Raw genomic sequence first — 17,339 nt, forward strand, 5'->3', positions numbered from 1 at the left:
TCAGTGGAGAAAAGAGGCTGAGTAGCTTGGTTTACGCGGGAGACCAATAAAACTTCAAGACAAGAAGTTTGCACCACTTACGTGGGCCGCAGGCGTCCTTCCGTTCTAACGAAGGAGAGGAGACACTGAGGCCTCCCTGGTCGGATCTTAGAAGCCCAGGCATAATTAGTAAGCATGGCGGGTTCCGCACTCCAGATGGAGACTCAGCCAGAGTTTGAGAGAGCGAGCGACATGGGGAGACCAGTATTTCGAGGAACTGATCCCAGTTCTTTATTTTCCATGGTCTACTTTTATACACTGATATGTTATGCAAAAGTCACGCGGGGTCAGCAGTCCTGACTTTTATCAAAGTCAGGTGCTTCATACAAATGTATACAGAGGTCTTAGGGGTGTTACATCATCTTCTGGCCGGGGGGCCTGCTGACAATTTATGACCCTCTCCTTGTGACAGTGGTCAGTCAACCAGGACACTTATTTCTCCAGGGGTGATTATTCTTAAAACAGACGCCACCCAAATAAAGTTACATTCCTATAGGGTGAGGGTGTAGTGGGTTTTAATTAAGGAAAGAATTTACTTAGCCTAGGGTCTAACGTGATTAATATCAAAGGTTAATACTTATTTCTTCTATATATTCATTAATGTGTGTAAGAGCAGGGTATGTGGAGACTTAGCAACAAACATTGGCTCAACAAATGAAAAACCCTTCATCAATACAATTTCTAATCAGCCCACTATACTTATACTAATGGTTTTCTAACTTTTCTAAGGAACCTGTTTTTAGAAGGTTTAAAGCATCTTGTGCCTCTCACGGTTGGGAGGCTGTGAGCAATCACATGTGGCCGGACAAGCCTGTCAGGCAGGCTAGAGAACCTTCAGAGGAGTTTGTAGGTTAAAACACTCTTGTCACGCCCAGGAGTTTTTATTAACTGGAGCTCTAGGTTAACTCCTTCTCCGAAAGAGGTGGTGGGGGACAGCCCCCCGTAAACTCAGAGCTGTAGGTGAGAGCACAAAGTAGTAAAGTAGGCAGGCTCTGGTTATGGGGGTAGATGCTCGAGGATTTCCAGGGGGACTCCTGAGGCTCAATCCCGCCTTTGCGTATGTCGAGCCTCCTTCCTCATGAGCTTTGCCATGGGTGGAGTGCCTCACGCCGGCCCCCAACAATCCAGAGCTATGGAGGTGAAATACAAATTCTTCTCTTAACCAGTTTTGCACTAATAACTGAAGACCAAGAGGATCAAACCACAGAGGCAGTTTACACTGGGTTAAAAGAAACAACACGCCTTGTGATAAGAGTTTTCCCTAGTGCCTGCTATGCTTTGCCATAGTTGCTCTCTTTCACTTCATTTTACTAGGGACAGTTTCTGTGGGTTATTTATTTTCACTTGTCTCCTGAGTCGTTACCTTTTAATCAGTGGCCTTCCATAGTTAAGTATGTTAAAGGACACCATTTATTTTCTTGGCCTTAACCTACATGTCAGAAATAGGAAGAATGTTCCCTCCATCTCAACATTATAGTAATACAGTGTTAAAATACGTGGCTAAACTTAAAACTTAGAAATGTAGGGACCTCTTCGGTATTGTCCTCACTCTCCCATTTGCTGATGAGAACCAGAGACACAGAAAGGAAAAGTAATGTCCTTCAGGCCACCTTAGTGATAGGGTCGAGACCCGAGGACTGGCCTTTTGGTTTCTAGTGTCTCGATACTGCCCCCAAGAACGGGAGAGAAGTTCCTTCTGAGGAAAAGAGAAACACTTGAAGAAGTGATTGAACAGAGAGGCATGCCCACAGATGAGATGTGCCCAGCCCTTTGTCATAGGACAGTGTTTGAGAAGAAGGGCCAGTGAACTGGATTAAAGGAATAAAGAGACACACACTCCCTTCAGCCTTCTTACCCACAGGGTTTGTTTTCATAGCTGGAAGTAGCCAAGTTCTTGTGCTCTGTCCACCTCGGGAATTTTCTCTCTCAGAGGATGAGGCCAGAGAATCACTAAAGGGGGAAAGTCTCAGATACTCGCACATGAAATCATCTCCTACCTTCTTACCTCCTCCTCCTCTGGGGCGTTTTCGAGTCACTGGAACACTGATAACAGCTAGTCATCACCCCCAGGTGGCAGTTGCCTTGGTTCTGTCCTCTAGTCACCCCCAGGTGGCAAATGCTCTTTAGCATTTACGGCTGTCCACCTTGCATTACGGTCATTCACACACACATTTGTTTCCTTTGCTTGAGAGTGGGACCCTTCTCATACTCATCTTTATGCTCCTCACCAGGCCTAGTTGAGGGTCTCTCCTGCTTTTGGTGTAATTAATGGAAGTGGGTGCATGTGTGAAATTTTTCTGTCAAGCCTATTCAGTGGTGGATTTTATTGGATTTTATTGAACTGACTTGTGAAAGTGGAGTCAATTCATCCTCTTATGAGATCCACAGGATATGTCCAGTCTCCTCCATAAGCAAATAAGAAACGTCTTTGCAGAGTGGCAGTGGGGTTTATCCTGTGACCAGCTAGTAGAATAGACAGACAGGATCCTGTTCTCAAACCCAGGGCTTGTACCTTATCTCCCATGCCTTTACACCCTTACCCATCCCCCTGCTGTATGTCCTTTCATCAGCTCATCCAGTATGACTTCACATCCTGGAATACTGTAGAGCCAGCCTTCCACATTAACATAACACTTAGGGAAACCGAGCTTCATTTTGCTATTCTAATAACAATTGCCTACAAATATTCTAAACATAATTAAAGGTGTTCTCAAGCAGACGCAGGGGGGAATTTATCTGTGATGAACACAATTTAATTTCAGTGTGCAATTAGGAGCACTGTTGGTTTATTTGCATAGGAATGAATAGCGACCCTGTCGGGTTTTGCATTTAGAAGGGACCTGCTCCATGTCAGGCGGAAGAATGTGACTGTGTCATTTTTATCAGGGCTGTCGGTCGGTGGACATGCAGTTGGCGTTTTGAAAAGTGAGATGGTGCTTGGCGCTTGACCCATTATGATTCAGAAAAGTCCTTCGTTCTCTGGGCTTTGTTCAGTGTGCTTACAAATTTTTAGGGCAATATGTGGGATTTTTATCTAATGTGTGTGTGTGTGTTTCCTCCTCCCAGAGCGCTGTTATTGGGCCTGGCTTCTAATCATAACTTGAAGGGAGTTTCTCTTGATCTCAGCAACTGTGAGGTAAGAGCACCTTTAGACTATGTACTGGAATAGATAATAGTCTGTAAATTGCTTTGTCTTTTTCTTGGAAAAAGTGTAATTCTGTGACTCCAGAGGGTATACATGAAACAGGAAAATACACTTTATAGAAGTTTCTGATGTTCTGTGTTTTGTGAGTTTTATCTACAAATAGTTACGGAACACTATTCAGAAAGCACTCAAATGTGCTTTTAATGACCTTTTCCCCCTCCCCGTCTTCTTGCCAGTTGTTTAAGTATTTTGTGATGACGCTTTGAGTTAACAAGCATTAAACTAGCTTTACCATCAAGAGAAGTAGACCGCGAAGCATTCCTCACAGAGGCCAGATGGGTACAGCCTAACTTGGACTTGGAGAATGTGAAAGGGAAGGTCTTTTGTCATTAATTTTGCTTTTTAATATCTTGATTTTAAAACAAGAAAATTAAGGTGCTTATCAAAATTATAACAACTCCAAACTTTTTTCCTATCCAACTACACACAGAGGAGAATTGAGGCTAAAAGCTTCTTACATTTTTAGAGTGTACCTGAACTTTTGCACTGTCTTCAAACTTGTAGTTTGTGTGGAAATTAGCAAGAAAATACCTCAGGACAGACTGTCCAGCCTCTTCAGAGCCACACTTTACCTACCATGTCGAACTTGTTGTCTTTTCTGAAGAGCTACGCTTTACCTACCATGTCGAACTTGGTGTCTTTTCTCAGGTCTAGAGATGGAAGGCTCTTCATTCCTCTTCTTGGGTTTTTATGCCCACTCTTCTCTCTTCCCAGTACATTCCTGCCATGTCCCTCTTCTTCCCCAAGGCTCCCCTCTCTTTGAGGATCTAGTTCAGGTCTAGCCTCCTTTGTACCTGCATCAGACGCGTACTATTCGATCATAGTTTGGCCATAACTAGCTATGCAGTCCTGGGTGAATTAGTTGATAGCACTACCTCTCAGTTTCTGTGTCTGAAATGAAGATGATATTTGTGCCTCTCCTAGTAGGTTGTTAGGAGGTTTAAAGAGCTCTTTGAAATATGCTGCTTAGAACGTCTAGTACCTATGAAGGTTGTTCACTGTTGTTGGCTTATCTATCTGTAAATTTCTTCCCTGACTGCTTCAGCACTTTGGGGTCTTATTTTTCCTAATTGTCTAGTACTTAATGATGGTGACGTGCATTTGGACACTGAACAACATAGTGCCTTGTACAGTTATGAAGCTAGCTCCTGTATGCTTTCCCAGCTAGGCGGTGACTTTCTAGACGGCAGTATTTGTATCTTACTTTGCTTTCTGTTTCCCTTAGCTCCTAACAAAATGCTGAGCACCAAGGCAACTCCACATTGAAGATTAATGCTTTTCCTCTCTGAAAATTCCAGAAACTGACAAGTCTGAAATCAGCCATATAAATTGTTAGTGCAGGATTTTTTTTTTTTTTAACAATTTTGAGCTGGGGTGAATGCCAACTGTGTGTGATTTACTGTCTTTTTGTCTGTTGGGGTGAAAAGAAGAAAAAATCTTAAAAACCTAACTTGGTATTGTGAAATTTTCATGTGTAAGTCTGTGTGCTCTTTTGTTTTAAAGACAGACCATAAAACAGAAACCATCTCTGGTAGTATGAGTTAATTATTTCCCAGCACTTTATTAAGGCATGCCAATAATAAAATTTTTTATGAAGGAAGGAATGAGAGCAACGGGGATGGAAAGGGTTATTCTATCAAATGAAAAACAACTTATATAACGTTGCTTGCTCTGTTAGGTTAAAATATTGAATTGGCAATGACCCATAATCTTTACTATCCTGATTAAAGTTCATGATTGCTACCAATACAACATCATTCATTTAATTCTGTGATTAAAACTAAAAAGGACATAAGTGATCATCTGATTCCCATGCTTATAGATGAGGAAACTGAGGTCTAAAGAAGCTGAAATAATCCAACAAATGGTAGAGTCTTAATGAAAGTATGCTTTCCTGATTATTGTTAATAGTAGTAATTATTAGAATATTATGTGATTAGGCATTTTCTTCTCAAATAAGTTGATAGGTACCATATGAATGAAGAACACTGTGTTAGATTGTTACACAGCTTGTTGTTTAAACTCCTTTGTGATCCTTTTGGAAATAACTTTCAAAGACAGCTGTATTTGGTGAACCATATAAAACTGACATTTTTGTAAGTCAAAAATGGCAAACTCTTGGCAGTTTCATATGGATCCACCAAATGGCTAGTAACCTTTTTTCCTTTATATTTTTTTCTTATTAATGCAAGAATCAGATACTGATGGTAGAATTGGCTATTATTTTGATGATAATTCTACCTTCATTTTGGCCATTCATTTGTGAATTATGTGATAAAATTGTTGTAGCCAGGTGTTCTGGGAAACAAACTCACTCAGAAGGACAATGCAGATAGTGGAGTGCAGTTTATTACACCAGCGGGCCCAAGGCAGAGTCTCCTCTTAGCCAAGGACCTCAACCAGTTTTTGTGAAAACCTTATATACTCTAAGTGTACATGCCCAAACCCACCTCCCCAAATTCCTTGAAACTAGTCTGAACAAAGGAAAAGAAAGATACAATCAAAGTTAACCCGTGATTCATATGCGTTCAGCCTAGGTAGTTAAGAGTGGACAATTATCAATAGGCCTGTGGTCATACCCCAATAAGCATCATAGAGTTTATGATTCTATTCGGTTACACAGATAATTAGGGTATTCTTTTGGGTGATGGAGAGTCTAGGTACGAGCGCTTGGGCTCTTCCATTCGGGGGGTCTGGTTTTTCAGTTGGTATGTCGTTTCCATAGATACCGGGCATAGCTCAAAGTCCACAGTCTGACCCAAGATGGAGTCCTGCTTTCAAGATGGAGCCTCTTCTGTCTGTTTCCTTCTTCAAAATGATGCTACTGACATGAGGACCCCTTAATACTACCTTAGTGTCATGTTCTTCCACTGTCTTACAGCTTGAATCACAGTACTGGTGACCATGTTTGTCAAGTCACATGTTATGTTGCTTCTTACAGTAGTTAATGAAACACAGAATTACAGTTGACATTTAAACAACATGGGTTTGAACTTCCTGGGTCCACTTATACATGACTTTTTCCACTGAATACCTATTACAGTACTACCTAATGGTTGGTTGAATCTGCACATGGGGAAGGAACCTTGGATATTGAGGGTCATCTGTAAAGTTTGTACTTGATTTTTTGATTGTGTGGAGGGTTGGTTCCCTTAAGTCCCCTCATCCCCCAAGTTGTTCAAGGGTCAATTGTATATATCTCTCTTGAAAGTGAAAGTCGCTCCATCATATCTGATTCTACGACCCCATGGACTTCTCCAGGGAATTCTCCAGGCCAGAATACTGGAATGGGTAGCTGTTCCCTTCTTCCCAACACTGAGATTGAACCCAGGTCTCCTGCACTGCAGGCGGATTCTTTATCTGTTGAACTACCAGGGAAGCCCCTATATATTTCTCTTAGGCTATATCTCTGAAACGGTAATTTATATATCACTAGGTTCTAAATTACTCTTTGGCATCGCATCCTGCCAGCAAGGATATATTGAACTGATCATGTCAAACCACAATTTGTCCTTGGAGAATCCTGCAGTATTCACAGTTTTATGTGAGGAAATTTCCCAGGATTGAAGTTATTTTTTCATTAAAAATAAAACCCCTGGAGAAGAAAAGTGACAAATAACAGGGGGACGGTATTTTACATTTAAATCTGTAATATTCACCACCTCTTTTTAAATGGCAAGTGTTCTTGAGAAAGGAATATGAATTATTAAAAGTTCTCTAGATTTTAGTTTACCTTGCTTCTGTCCCCATTATGAATGTTTTTGTATTAGAACTATTCACTTAGAACTATGAGTAACAGCTGAAATATTCCTCCTTCATTGAGACCTCACTTCTCTTTTGAAAGAAATGTGATTTTATTTTTAACATTTTAAAAATTATTGAGTGATTCAGTTACATTTACTCCTCTTTGATCTTGCATTCTTTTAAATAGTGCTAGTGTGTGGGATCCAAATGAGGGTAATTGAAAAAACCAGTTTTACATGCATACATGCAGACACAGCCTCTAATTATGCAAATTCATTTAAAAGGATTTTCATTTACAGTAATGGAAAAGCTTTTACTGTTTTGGGAAAGCTTTAAGCTTTGGGGGAATTTTAGGCATCTAATAACCTGTGAATTCAATCGAATGTTCTTGGCAACTGAAGATCAGTTATTTTCTTATTTAAGTTTTGGATTTTTGTTTTGGGAGTATATTTTAGTTGCAGTGTTTTTTTCTCACTCTGCTTTTTTATGTTGTGTGTTGATAGAGACTTCTGCTTCTCTGTTCTTATTCTGCTTACTGCTGATAACATTCTTTTTTGTTTTTTTCTCCTTGGGCTTTCCTTAGCTTGGCCACTGTGTAAGTACTTTATGAATCAATAAATTAGGATATGTTGAAATTTTAGTGCCGAAAAATGTTAGTATTATGGGTTTATGCTACAAATATCAGTTAGGAGTATTTGTAAAATAAACAGAGGTGAGGACTGAAATCTCATCCTCATCCTATTTTCTGTTTTCACAAATGGAATATTTTTTCTATATATTATAATAAGTAGAGATTTTCTTGTAGAGGTTTGACTTTTCAACAGAGAAATCATTAGCAGCAAATAATGAAATTGTAAAGACTTATGCTTATCTTCTCAAAAGCATAACTTTTTCATGTTCTGAAAAGCAGATTATGTTCCTTTCAAGTGTTTGCCTAAATTGTTTCTTGCTTTAATATTGATATGGTCTACATATAACGCTCACTGCGACTTGAAGCAGTGTTGCTTAAATCTATTTGTGAAGAACCTGGTGGTGGTTGTTTTTTAATTTCCACTCTTTGCCAATACTTTGGCAAAAAATATAATAAAAGTAGCCATAGTTCCACCCACTGGGTTCACAGCCCTTCAGCTGTGGAGTTGGCTGGTCTTGGTTTCCTTGCAGGAAACCAGCCTCCAGGGAGGTCGGGCTCTGTGTGACACTCCCCTTCAGAGCTCACATCAGGCATCTCACAGTGATCTGCTGTCACCTTGAAAAATAGAAAAGACTGAATGTAAACAGCCCCGCTAAAAAAAACGAATGAAGTGATCCCAAAGATCTGTGCAAAATTCTGCTTAACATATAAGCAGTCAGGGAAATTGGCAGGTTTTGGTCCAGAGTTCCACAGACATATTGCCTGTAAAATAGTGAAATAAGGATTCTTTAAATTTTTACATCAAAATGCGAACAAGTAGAAAGTGTTATCAATTTGGTATAGAATCTTAAAATAAAATTTCATTTTATTTTTTTTTTTTTTTTTTTTTAAATTTCATTTTCTTAAGTGAATAGAGAAACTACCATATCCTTTGGCCCATAGTAGGTTCCCAATAAATGGTAGTTTCTCTTATTAGATCATAAGTTTCCTGAACAGAGGGCCACAGCTTGGAAAACTGCACCCTGCACAATGTTTTAACACGTAGTAAGAACTCAGATAGTTGCTGAATGGGAAACAAAAAGATATTCTGACCTTGGTAAAATGTGCTTTTGGTTTTTGGGAAAAAGATGAAAATGACTTTTTAGGTTTTTATTGTCTCCTTCAGTTGTTTTGCTGTTATATGATGGAGAGTTATACCTGAAATCTGTAGTAATCAGATATAACAGTAGTGATTTCTCATGTATAAAGGTATTCGTTAGATTTCCAAAAGTCAGAAATGAAGAAAATTCTTGTGGGTTGACGGAGACTGTTTTGCTTTTGGTGATGCAGGGTGATCTCTGTCTTCTGTTTCTTTCTCTAATGATTTTCAGACTTATGTGGAATGGGACATAATGACTAGTGGTTGGCCCTTTGCATTGATGATTTTTTTTTTTTAAGTTGATAAGTTTTCTCTTTTCTCTTTGGTGCTGAGTTCAAGGCTATCTCTCCTATTTTTAATTTTTTGGTTTCACCCCTCCAGTAGGTGACCACTTTCCCCTGTTTGGTTTGTGTTTCTCTAGCTGAGATCTGGAGGTGCGCAGGTACTAGAGGGCTGCATTGCTGAAATCCACAACATCAGCAGCCTAGACATCTCTGATAATGGTAAGTCAGAAATTAGAGAAGAAAACACATAGAAATATTATTTGAAGGAAGTTAGTAAAGGGAAAATAGTCTAATCCAATCTAGATGACACCTTAATAAAACTGATATTTCACTCCTTGATTAGAGGACTATTTTTTCTTTCTCCACGATTTTTATAAGTATTTTTTTTCATGATAACTATAGCCATTTATGTTTTAAGAGAGTATATTTATGGAATAATTTCATGTCAAAGTCTTAAGTTTGTTTCATGGCCAAAAAATGAAAAGTCTATGCAGTAAAACAATTTAGTTTAAAAAAAAAGATCAGCAATATATTGATAACAATCTGAGTACAACCTTTTGTGTTGGACTTGGTAGTAATAAAATTGAGGCCTTATTTATTTATACAAAAATCTGTTTCATTAGCTTTATTTCTACTGGTTATAGTAGCATGTGAGTATGAACCTGCATAGGCAAGCATGCTGTATGAATTTGCATAGACAACTTTATCTGCAATCACCTCCCAGTGAACAGAATGTCAGAATCTTCTCTCACAAAAGTGTGGGGAGAGATGAAACTTTCTACTGTCATGTATCACATTCCTTACTGACTTTATTTAGCCCCTGGTTGCGTAAGAGATTTAGATACGTCTTTGTGGAGAATGAATTTATCCCCGTGAAATAATAGGGCATAAAAAGAAGGCAAAAAGTTCCTGGGGTGGGGGGGGTGGTGGAGATTAGAATCCTAGGGATTTCAGGACAGTACAGAAAGTCATCCAACTGCCTTGCACCTTTGTTTAATTGTGTTCTCTCTGAGAATTTATTTATCCACATGTGTGTTGATTTTCCATTTACTCTGATTCTTTCCAGGTTTAGAATCTGACCTATCTACCTTAATAGTGTGGCTCAGTAAAAACAGATCAATACAACACCTGGCGTTAGGCAAAAATTTTAATAATATGAAATCCAAGTAAGAGTTTTTTGCATTTTTTATATGACAATGATGAAAATAACCAGCCTCCTGAAAGCTTTTGATTTGATTCCACTGTCCACATCTTTAAAATCTCTTTAGAAATCTGACACCTGTGTTGGACAACTTAGTACAGATGATTCAAGATGAAGAATCAGTGAGTATTATTTTCAACACTTTTGCCTAAAACCTTTCTTTCTGTTGTTGTTCTTACTAATTTTGTCCAGTGGGTTAGTGCTGATATGCTTTCAGATAATTTTATCTCTGCATACATTTTCTATTATTTTTTAAATGCAGTAAATATTCATGTTTTAGCACAGTTATAGAGTATACTTAAATTTACTTACTTTCACTTTATTCAACTAATCACTAATTAAAGGAAGATTGAAATATACATTTACTCCTAAGCCCATCTTTCAATAAGCTGTATTACTTACTAGCTTCAGCTAATACACTAATCTACAGGTATGAATTTTTTACTCTCTAGTTGACTTTATGACCTAATCTCATGCTGAGAAACATCATATTGCTAATTTGAATTTCATCCAGTAATTATGCAGAATTATAAGAGACTAAGAAAGTTGTTCCCCATCTTAAATTGTGTCTAGAGCTCTAATAATCCTTATATTTTTATCCCCTTTAATTGTTCCTGGCTAAGACTTTGTTCATGGTAAAGAAATTTAATTTCAAATAGTATCCTATTTTGCTATCCTTAGACATGCATAAGAAAAGATATTTTCTGGACCAAGTGAGAAGCACTCTACCATTAATTCCTTTCATTGAAACCGAGTGTATCACACCTTGTATTTTACTGATGCTCTTTAACATTTTGTCCATTTCCTGTCTTAGTCCTCAGCCACCAAAGAGCTTAGATGGTTCCTCAAATCCAAATCAATTTGTATAATGAAGATGCATATTATTTGTGTTGGGTGACGGTTGCTTTTGTAGGTTGTAGGAGTAATTTCCTACGTTAATCATGTGAGATGTGCCACATTTTTTTAAAGTATGATTTTCCCTTTTGAATTTGTATAGGGTAATAGAAAATTCTGCTAAAACTGTAAGCTAAGTTTTCAGAGAAGGCCATGGGGTCAGGAGAGATGGAGGTGGGTGCTTTTCCTTGCCTGCCTTTGCCCACATCTCTTTTTGAGGCTGTGATCTGGAGGGCAGGAGAAGATTCTGCTGTCCTGCCTCCTTACTGTGTGGATGTAATTTCCAACCTGTGGGCTAGAAATGAAACTCATTGTTATTTAATGAATTCAAGCACTGCTTTTTGTCCTCATTTGCCAATAAGCCCTATATTTTGTTACTGTTATACTGGGTTACTAAAGTTAGAGGCATAATTAGAATGTAATTTATACTTTTCAGAATTTATGCAGTTTGTTTTACATATTAATTTGACTTTCCACCACCTTGCTGTATTTGAGATTTTGATTTCCCAAAGTTGGCCCAGTTTTGAAAGATTGGAGAAGCCAGTATTGCAGAATCTACAGAATTGTGTTTAATAATCATTCCCAAATATTTGTTTCTTAGCACATATTTTAGGAAAATTTATGTTAATTTCATGTTTTGCTTATTACACAAGGGTCTTTAAATTCTGTTCCTATAATTTTCAAAGTCTCGTAGTCAAAGATAATCTTGATATTTAAAGCACACCTAAAAACATATTTGCATATGGTAAAATTTGATATATAAATGTAAATTCTGTCAAGTTATAAATTTGAGAAATATGCTGCTAATAACAACAGTGAAAAGCCTTTTATGTTCATGTCATAGAAAAGTAGGTGGCTTTTTCAAAAAGCAATTACCTTCTTTTCTTTTTTTCTCCTACTTCAGAATCAGTAATGTTCAAAACAATTTGAAATGATTAGGAGTTAAATCTTGTGACTATAAAAATTCCATCCATAACTGGCACCACTGGGCTGATTTTTTTTAAAGGTCTTTACATATAAAAAGGAAACTCTTTGCTTTTTACATTGTGACCTTGTGTCTGTAGAGCTTGTTCTTAAACAGCCCATGGAATACTTTATTCACCAGTATTGCACATTATGTTCACTTGCAAAATCCAGACATACATGTTCCAGTGTCGCCTTCAACTCTAGACAGTGGTTGCCAGGCTGCAGCAACCACAGTCAAGGGACAGTAACATTGAGGGGCCAAGATGACAGACTTTTGTTTTGAAGTATTACATACAAATCTATGCTATGACCAATAGAACATTATGTGTTTGTCCTGGGAGTGCCTATCACAAGGAGACAGATTGCCAGATTAAGCATGTTCAGCTCTGAACAGGAACAGTAAGCTTTCAAGTAATCAGGTTACCTGGAAGTGCAGTAAATCAAGAAGGGATGACCTTATAAATATGCATGCAATTCTGGCTGTTCTATTCACATTAATGACTCTGCCTATTATTTTTAAGTGTTAACTGGGGTGTATTAGAGTTTGAATATAGTACTGGAAGTGGTGCTCACCAGCTTGGAGACTTGGCAGCTTTCCAGTATTAGGAAGAAGCTATAATATATCATTTTTGCAGGAGTTGAATAGAGCTTATTGAAATGATGGGATTATAGCTTTTTATTAAAACACCATTGCTTACATTTTCATTTAAAACATGAAGTTTCCCGAGTCTGAAGCATCTTTTGTTAAGTTTCTTCCATCTACTTGAATGTAGAATCTTAAGAAAATTGAAGCCACCTCCCTAAGCCTACCTGAGTCTAAGATTATTCAGGCTTTGGGGCTGAAGTTTCAATTGCCTTAGCACTTATTATGTCATTTAACTTGAAAAAAAAATTGATTCTAACTAATATTAATAGCGTTTGATTTTAATATAGATATATTACATTTAGAAAATTTTGATAATAAGGATAATCACAAATTTTGATAATAAGTACAGTCACTCGGGAAAAGTGTAATCAAATGCATAATGCCAGTTTGTAAATGTATGAGTCTTTAAACTGTCGAAACTGTCTTCCTGCCTCCTGGGCCTTTTGGTAGATGTGCCTTGAACATGTGCTCTATTAGAAGTCAGGGGCTTCCCAAGTGGCACAGTGGTGAAGAATCTACTTGCCAGTTCAGGAGATGCAAGAGACCTGGGTTTGATCCCTGGGTTGGGAAGATTCCCCTGAAGGAGGGAACGGCAACCTACTCCGGTATTCTTGCCTGGAACATTCCATGGACAGAGGAGCCTGCCGGACTATAGTCCATGGGGTTGCGAGAGTCAGACACGACTGAGCATACATGCATGGGAATCAGTGTTTATTGGTTGAATGGATGTGAATACACCCCAGGATTTGTGGTGGGGGATCCCACAGACCATCCAGGGACATCTTGATAACCCGAGTCCCATGGGCCACCATGGAACCTGGTCATAGATGATCCTAGAAGCTGCTTCCCAGTAATGTCAGAACTGCTTATGGAGTTAGGATATTGAATTGTTGAGTATAGTGGAGCCAACCTAGACTACCTCAAGCAACCCAGAAGACATCCAGATCCCCAGGGAAGTCTTAGTTCTGACTTTTAGAGCAACACTGGTTTTAAGTCCAGAAATTCTCACCATCTCATTAATTCAATTATGGCTGAAGAAGGGGATTGAGAATTTAAATGCCCACAGTTCTAGGAAGGTGACATAAACAAGTAAGTGTGAGCAGGGTGTAAGTAGGGAGCACCTTTCTTTTTTCTTTTTTGGTCATGTTCTATGCAGACCAAGCAAAACCTGCCTCTAGGCTGAGTGGCTTTTGTGCTCAGTAGCTAAGTCGTGTTTGACTCTTTGCAACCCTGTGGACTGTAGTCCACCAGGCTCCTCTGTCCTTGGGATTTCCCAGGCAAGAATACTGGAACGAGTTGCCATTTCCTTCTCCAAGTTGCCATCTTCCTGACCCGGGGATTGAACCTGCATCTCCTGCATTGCAGGCAGATTCTTTACCATTAAGCCATCTGGGAAACCCCAAGTGGCTTTTAGTCTCTGGCTTAAATGGACAGTGAGTGGTCACTATACAGCTTATGGTAATGAAAAAGTCACATACATTTGACTTAAAAAAAAAAATTGTAGGTACGCTTTTTGATTGGATCTTATAAGGAAAAGCTAACAGGGAAGATCAAAAAGATGCAGGAAAAGCCAACAGAGGCTTTGTGTTGTGAGGAGTTAAAAACACAGAATTGGCAAACAGACTGGTTCCTGTTCAGCTACTTTCTGTGTGACCTTGGTTGAGTCACTTAATCTTTCTATTTCTTATTTGAGAATAGGGGTAATAATACCTAATATAATATTGGGCTTCCCATGTGGTGCTAGTGGTAAAGAATCTGCTTGCCAATGCAGGAGATGTAAGAGACCTGGGTTCGATCCCTGGGTCAAGAAGATCCCCTGGAGGAGGGCATGGCAACCCACTCCAGTATTCTTGCCTGGAGAATCCCATGGACAGAAGAGCCTGTCAGTCTACAGTCCATAGAGTCACAAAGAAAGAGTTGGGCACGACTGAAGTGATTTAGCATGCATAATAATACCTAAGTATTGGATTATTGGGTTGATTAAATGAGTAAACACATGTAAAAAGCTTAAACAGTCATTAAACATAGTAAACATTCGATGAATGTCAGCTATTATTGATCCTGGCTGGATTTTATTTTACATTTACTACTACTAGTAATTTAGTACCAGTATTCCTCTATTGGGCTTCCCAGGTGACGCTAGTGGTCAAGTATCTGCCTGCCAGTGCAGGAGACATAAGAGATGCGGGTTCGATCCCCGGTTTGGGTAGATCCCTTGGAGGAGGGCATGGCAACTCACTCCAGTATTCTTGCCTGGAGAGTGCCGTGGACTGAAGAGCCTGGTGGGCTACGGTCCACATTATTAGAAAGAGTCAGACACGACTGAAGTGACTTAGCATGCATGCATCATTCCTCTACTAGTATTTTAAGATGCCATTTTACCTTGCCTAGAAATGGATCAAAAAGGATAGTGTTGCCATACTGAAGCACAGACATTTTTGTGCAGTATGTTTATTTCTTCCCATCCTCCACTTCAAAAGAGCTGGCATCTGCCACTCTGGATATGTTTCCACAGCTTCCCTTAAAGGAGAGGTGGGTGATATTCAGCATTGACACAAGCTCTTCATGTTTGACTCCCAAGGTCCAGAACCCTTCGATCCCATTCACTAGTGCCTTTTAGCCAGAAGTTTCCAAAGTTTCCACCTTATGCAGTAGGTCCCACCCCTGATGGTTTTCCATGAAGCAGGTCCCCTGAGCAGTGGCAGCCCTGATGTGACCATGTGAGTGCTATCTGGTGTTGCCTCCACAGCCTCTGCAGTCCTTGTCCCTGGCCGACTCAAAACTCAAGACCGGGGTCACCATCATCATCAATGCCCTGGGTAGCAACACCTCCCTGACCAAAGTGGACATCAGTGGGAATGGCATGGGGGACATGGGGGCGAAGATGCTGGCCAAAGCACTGCAGATCAACACCAAGCTCAGGTACGGGCCCTGACGGGTGGATGCTGGTTCTCAGGAAGGCCTGGAGGGGAGTCTGACCCACAGGCACTGGGGACCTGCTGTGTCCGTGTGAGCCTGAGTTTCCAAGGAGACCAGCTGGGGAGCGGAGACGACAGCTTCAAGTCTTCTGTCAAAATATAGAGGAGAGTGTTCCCAAATTTAGACACAGTCATTCCTTCACATTGCTCTTTTCAAGATTTCCATTGTGAGGTGAACCCAACTGAGAACCATTGCAGTTTCCTGTTTCACAGCAGCGTTGACAGCTGACAGATGTGAGGGGAAAGGAGGGGCTTGGGGACAATGCCAAACATGCAGAGCTGGGAAGACCGGAGGAATTACACGAGGGGCTTCCCAGTATTGGTTGTGAGCCCAGTGTCTTATCTTCCCTTCCCACTCCTGCCGACATAAAGACCTAAAACCCAAGGGATCCAGGCAGTCCACTGGGTCAAAAGCAGGTTCATCCTGGAAGCCTACTCATCTGTTCATTGGTTTTCATCTGTAGTACTTCCCAAGCCTGGCTTTTCTTAAGGATAAGCCATGCAGTAGCCACTTCTCTTAGGGACCAGTAAAGTGGTAACCGTATTACCATCCATCATTTGGAGATTTGGTTGCTACCTAGTTCAGTGGTCTGGTGAAAGAAGAGTTAATAATTCATACTGTTCCTCAAGGGCTCTTTCTTGCTATTTCCCTGGCTCTCTGGTATAAGTCAGAGCCTGTACCTTCTGTCTAAATTGAAGGCAAAAGCCCCAGACTGCAGCAGTTTCTTTGAAGGCCAGTGTGTATGTGAGGAAGGTCATTGAGGTTAGGAACAGAAAGCAATTAAAGGCTGTGAGTCTGGGAGCATTCAGACAAATAAAAAGCCATTTCATGTGTCAGGTGAATTGACAAAGCCTAAAATACTTCTGAAGTATTCACATTCTGAAAGGAGAGTAATACTTTTCTTCCAAAATAGATTTTGTGTTTAAAAAGTAAACAACCTCCTTAGAGTACCCGAGGTTCTGCCAGCAGAGTGAACTCGGTTGCCGGGACTGTTAGTCACACCACATCAGGGCAGTGATGAAACATCAGAAAATACCAGATGGTCTTTCTAGCTGTTTACAATAGAAAAAAAAATCTCAGTATCTGAAATTCTTTATGCTGGACATGAGACTGTATAGCCTCTTACATAAATAGCTTCAGCCTCAGACTTCAGTACTAGGATGGTATTTGGAGAATATGTTGGGAAAATATCAGGGAAGTCAGGATTTAGGGTTTTCTGCTGGTGTTAGGCATTAGGTGATATAATGGTAAGTTAATGTGTGTGCTCTTGCTTTTAAGTTTTTTTTTTTTTTTTTTTTTTTTTTTTTTTTGCCATCCTCCTTGAGCAGAGAATGGCTTTGGAATCTAATACTGGGGGAAATGCTCATCCTTGCTTTGTTTGAAACAACGCTGAATGTTATTCCTAGCTCATTGTGCTAAACTACCTAGACAGTGTTTCTTATGAGAGATGTATCTGCGGTGGGAGAATCATTTCCTCCATTCCTAACTATCTAATCATCTTTGTGATTTGGTTTCCAAACAGGACTGTTATATGGGACAAGAACAACATTACTGCACAAGGCTTTCAAGATATAGCTGTTGCTATGGAAAAGTAAGTTTTACGTAGGACTTC

At 39.6% G+C, this 17,339-nt stretch overlaps 1 protein-coding gene across 7 annotated transcripts in view; it reads left to right on the plus strand.

Moving 5' to 3' along the window:
• Nucleotides 1-17,339, plus strand: part of CARMIL1 (capping protein regulator and myosin 1 linker 1) — a 315,090-nt gene that overhangs the window by 212,326 nt on the left and 85,425 nt on the right. For all 7 annotated transcript variants that reach the window (XM_044928005.2, XM_044928010.2, XM_044928014.2 and 4 more), the window contains 6 exons: nt 3,106-3,175; nt 9,179-9,260; nt 10,108-10,207; nt 10,310-10,364; nt 15,498-15,670; nt 17,250-17,318. In XM_044928005.2, coding sequence (XP_044783940.1) covers nt 3,106-3,175; nt 9,179-9,260; nt 10,108-10,207; nt 10,310-10,364; nt 15,498-15,670; nt 17,250-17,318 — 549 coding nt within the window. The remainder of the gene's footprint in view (nt 1-3,105; nt 3,176-9,178; nt 9,261-10,107; nt 10,208-10,309; nt 10,365-15,497; nt 15,671-17,249; nt 17,319-17,339) is intronic.

The sequence above is a fragment of the Bubalus bubalis genome, chromosome 2, assembly GCF_019923935.1.
Source record: "Bubalus bubalis isolate 160015118507 breed Murrah chromosome 2, NDDB_SH_1, whole genome shotgun sequence".
In the NCBI taxonomy this organism is placed as follows: Eukaryota; Metazoa; Chordata; class Mammalia; order Artiodactyla; family Bovidae; genus Bubalus; species Bubalus bubalis.